This window comes from Odontomachus brunneus, unplaced genomic scaffold, assembly GCF_010583005.1.
Source record: "Odontomachus brunneus isolate Ranch 3 - 2012 unplaced genomic scaffold, Obru_v1 Obru_scaffold_101, whole genome shotgun sequence".
Classification (NCBI taxonomy): domain Eukaryota; kingdom Metazoa; phylum Arthropoda; class Insecta; order Hymenoptera; family Formicidae; genus Odontomachus; species Odontomachus brunneus.
In genome coordinates this window covers 1108815-1113846 of record NW_022639551.1, presented here as the reverse complement: position 1 = coordinate 1113846, position 5032 = coordinate 1108815, and the positions used below count along the sequence as shown (strand labels likewise).

The window sequence follows — 5032 nt, the reverse complement described above, 5'->3', positions numbered from 1 at the left end:
AATGTAAAGATTATGATTAATTCTTTAAAGATGAATCTCTTACACAGCTATGGTACGCGGACCATTCTGTCGCGCCATCGAGACAGAGGTGCGCTGCCCGTTCGTATACCATGGCTTCTAATTCAGATGTACTGTCTTTTGTAGTATATATACATATGTAATATTCGTTAATATCTTTTGTTATTCACGAATGATTAACGTACCGTGTACATCGTGGAATTCATACGACGTTTTCAACTGCAACTCGGCAGATTATGTTAAATCTTATATCATAAAAAAAGAAGAAAAAAATGCGAATTGCACATTGTCATGACACATATAGAGCTAAATAAAATAAAACTATTTTATATACACACAATTTGCATTATTTGGCAAAGAAGTTGATACAGATATATATATATATTTTGTTCGTATATAAACGATTAGAGAAAGTTGGAGTTTTTCATGTAGAGAAGGAAGAATACATACTTACAAAAGGCTTTATTTAAAATATAATTTTACAAATTTACGTAAATTGTTAAATTTTATAGTTGTTTCGTAAATTTTACAAACAAATAACAGTTGTTTCGTAAATTATAACAAAAATACATTACAATTATATATTAACCAGTTAGCTGTGTTGCCCTCTTTTAAAAGTGTGTACCTAAATTGTGTTGCATGATGAGTATACTCGTTATACACAGCTAACTGGTTAATATGCGTATAGTCGCGATAACGATTCATATCGTAATTCGACTGTGATTGATCAATTTCTTGCTTTTATTTTTTTAGCCATACTTCCACTGCCATTGTAGATAAATCTTTACAGAGATAATATCTTCATAAAGTAACTAAAATCCTTAACTTTGGCAAAATTTTTTGAACGTAAAGAACAAAAAATTTTCTTCTATTTCTTTCTTTCTGTCTCTTCCTTACAACCTTACAATCCTCAGCTAATTGTAGAAACCACAAATAGAAGGACTAATAAACGAATACACAATAAAATAGTAAGGTAGATAATAAAAGGTAGATAATAGATAAGACAATGAAACGATAAAGAAAAAAATAAGCTAAATAATGTGCTTTTATTTTATGGACTATTATTTATTACTACTATTATTTATTATTACATTATTACATTATTACATTGGAAATGCAATACTATACGCTGTTTTTTGTCAACAGATTATAAAGCTTGTTTCTATGTTCACCGACTATCTGGTATAATTCATCGAAGAATTGTTTACCGGATTGTTCCAAGAACCTCATCCTTCGAACAACTGCCTCCAATTTGTCCTTTGCTTCCTCTATCTCGAGTTGTACCGCTTCTACATCCGGCATCACATCTTGAATTTCCTTGATCTCGTTCTTCCGCGTCTCTATTTGCTCCATTAATTTGATTTTCTCGTTTTTCACGTTCATCTTTATCTTGTCGATGTGAGATTTCTCCTCGTGTAACTTCTCGTCGTTCGGCACAGATTTGATCTTCTCTTGTAAATTTTCCAGTTTTATAGTGTCTGAGTGAATCAGCAAGATCACGTCGTTGCATTGTTTCTTCAACGATTCTTTCAAAGTTTTCATCAAAACGATCTTCTCTTCCAACACCTCCATTACATGTGGATCCAATAGTCCTTTCTCTGGCAATTTCAATTCATTGAAGTTCACATTGATATCGCTATCGATATACATAAAGATCTCCTTGTTGTACGTCAACACCATTTTATTGAGATTGTTATTAATTGACGCCAATTTGATATCCAAAGTGTACAACTCTTTTTGATACTCATTGAGATGCTCGTCAAACCCATGTATATAATTCTGTATCTCTGTGCACTGCTTCATAATCTTTTCTTTCTCGACCTTAGACATGGGTTGATCCTTTACAATGGAGACCAATTCTTTGTGCTGTTTATTCGCCTGGCGGATCTGTTCGTTTAAAGTTTCATGCTCCACCATCATTTGATCCGTCTCGGTAGTCATTTTCTTTATATATTCTTCCTTTATCCTAATGTCGTTCAACAATTTCGATTCCTTGGCCTCTGAAGTGGACAGTATCGTCTGCAAACGTTCAACTTCTTCATCGACTTTCCTCGACTCTTCCTCCATCATCTGTAACTTCCGAGTCTCTTCTTCCAATTCTTTATGTGCTAGAGTGACATCTTCTTCGCTGATGCCCCATTGAGTCTCGATATCCCGTAGATATTTCTCCAGTAATTCTTTTTCCTCGTCGAGTTTCTCGTCGTTCCATGCTTTGTAGCACTCCAACAACGCCAGAAACTCTGTTCTGCTGTTCTGCGCTTGCTGTTTTGTTCCCACAAAGGGCAGAGTCTCCATCTGGAATCTGTCCAAGGCGAGTTTTTGCACCTGGCGTATTTCTACCAACCAGCCGATCCAGCCAAGGACAGAGGGCCATGAGTGCATCGCATTGGCAGTCTTCAGCCACGACTTAGTCATCACACCAGGATAACGCAGCTTCTTTGCAGTTCGTGGTAATTCCTCGACGTAGTTCGAGGCTGTGAACTCTTGCTTGATCTCGAAAAATTTTAGAAGATAATTAGAAACTTCCACAAACATCTTCAATGTGATTGGCTTCAAGCTACCATTACTGTTCAGCATGTTTGAGCGCTGATCGAGACGGAAAAAATCGTCTATTTTGGTAAGCAACATTGCTTGATAGGACTTGTCTGCCAAGGGTCTTGTGTCCTTGGGACCCACATTATTAGCACGCTCGCCGGATGGCGATCGACCAGTCGATAATCCACGAACTCTGCCTGAACATGAGGCTACTGTATTGGGCACATTAGACTTGATAGAAACTCTCACAGGAGTCGCAAGAAGTGCAACTGGAGTTGTTGGTTGATGCAGCGGAGTTTTACCTAAATATATATTTTCATACATATATAAATATATATCCTATATACGTATATATATGTATACATATATAAATATATCCTATCTAGATATATATTTTCATACATATTAAAGAATTCATATATATATTAATTAAAGAATTAATTTTAATATTCAAGTCACATTTCAACAATGCTTTTAATATTAATATATATGGCAGAAAAAATAATTAAAAGTGATTTTTATATTGCAAATAATATAAAGTTAATGTATGTTGTATTAATCATCTATTGTTCATCTACTAACTAGAAAAAGGTTTAGATTCTGAACACTTTTATCAGTAAAAATGTTTCTAAACATACTTATAAACAAATTGAAAAGCTCATAAGTCAGATTTAGAAGCAATTTTATCGACAAAAGAGAGTTCAAAATGAAGTTCTTTGTACATATTTCTTTTAGAAAATGACTATTATACTGTCAGTAAATGTTTTCACTTAATTCTAACAATACTTAAACTGTTTTCAACATGTGGCCATGCAAATTATTTTACTGTATATATGTGTATATCTAAAATATTTTGTCAGTAAAATGTGTTGCTTCATAGATGCCTAGATTGATGAGTCTATCATACTGATAACAGATCCTGAAAGAACCAAGGTCTCTATATGCACAAAGTTTGTGAGTGACTTATTAAGACATTTCTTTATAAATCTTGCTACATGTCTGAACTCAAATCTTGTAGAGGCCTTTGTTAATCTTTTTATGTTTTATTTATTTATTTATTTACTTACTTATTTTAATCTATAATATTATTAAATTTAATAAAACAAAAGAGATCAAAATATTTGGCAAAATACTGTATGAGAGTCTTTATTAATTTTTTCAAAATTTCCTAATTTAATATATGTTAAAGACAGCTTCTTTTTTCTTCACTTTCAGTTACTTGTCTCATAATGAAAATAGTTCATATAAACATACTGTTTACCATAATGGGTCTGTTTCTTATTGTTGAACTAGTGTACACTTTTGGAACTTAGAAAGAGATAGATATACAGATAAAACTTGGTGGAAGATGAGAGGGAACTAGTGCAGCCAGTTTAGCAATAGAAAACAGATCCAACAACTTATAATGTCTCAAAGAAAGATAATAAAAATTTTAAATTTCATTTTGTATCTAGACAGCTAATGTCATACCCCACTTGTTTCTTTCTGGAAATCTCTCCCAACCATCTCTATATCTCAAATTGAAAAAATGCAGTGAGAAGTGTAACCTTTTCTGAATATTTATTTAAATTTTATTCTCAACCTGTTTATGTATGTATGTGCATATGTATGTATGTATCAATTACTAAATTCTATGTACTAATCTGAGGCATATATATGTCTTTACCTGGAACTTTTAAATATGATATCCTGCCGCTCGCTCGATCGCTCGAAGAGCTCCGGACACGAAGCCTGGGAATGTGAGAAGTTTCGCCAGTCGACACTCTCTTCGGTTTTAACGTTTGTGTCTTTCGTCGATCGTTCCGTGTCGAGTTCATATTGTAACGTCCTAACAGTCTGCAAGCAGTGATACACTTTTGTCGGTTTTCTTCTTAAGCGGGAGCTTGTGCACAAGTATAACTGACATCTCAGCCAATCAAAAGTTTCGACACATGCGCACAAAGGATTCCGTGCAGTGCTGTCAGTTTGGAAAATTTTCTCTACGGGAGAAAGCGTTCGGGGAGCACGCTACCAACATTATCCCTATGCTGCGTTCTGAAACACACTGTGTGCACACTATAGACGATATAGCCGTTGGAGTGAGCGAAATACAAGAGTGAGATAAAAAGAGAGGGAGAGTACTCGAGTGACGTTTCCAAACGCAGCCTTAGAGATGGGCGGGTGGAACCTAGAGAGCCTATAATCAGAGAGTCGTCAACTCGTCACGTGACTCGTCACCGGCTGATTGGCTCAGGGCGCGTGCAGCTCCATGATTCTGAGAGAAAGGTTAAAGTGACAGTGACAGGAAAGACGTAAAGATTAAATAGGTAAGGATTTTAAAGCTGAATTGTATATTTTTTCGTTTGATAAGTATTTACATGTATTATATATAATTATTTAAACTTGCGTATACTCAGGATCATGAAGCTCTACACACCCTGAGCCAATCAGCACGCAGCCGGTCACATGACGAATTGACGACTCTCTTAGCATGTTCGAT

At 34.8% G+C, this 5032-nt stretch overlaps 1 protein-coding gene across 1 annotated transcript; it reads right to left on the bottom strand.

The window, feature by feature from the left end:
* Window positions 1-465: 465 nt before the first annotated feature.
* LOC116848878 (kinetochore protein NDC80 homolog) lies at window positions 466-4597 on the bottom strand. The gene is made up of 2 exons (XM_032825438.1): window positions 4220-4597; window positions 466-2855 (listed from the first exon to the last, which is right to left on the bottom strand). The coding sequence occupies exons 1-2, from the start codon at window positions 4368-4370 to the stop codon at window positions 1141-1143; spliced, it is 1866 nt and encodes a 621-aa protein (XP_032681329.1). The 5' UTR covers window positions 4371-4597; the 3' UTR covers window positions 466-1140.
* Window positions 4598-5032: the final 435 nt, after the last annotated feature.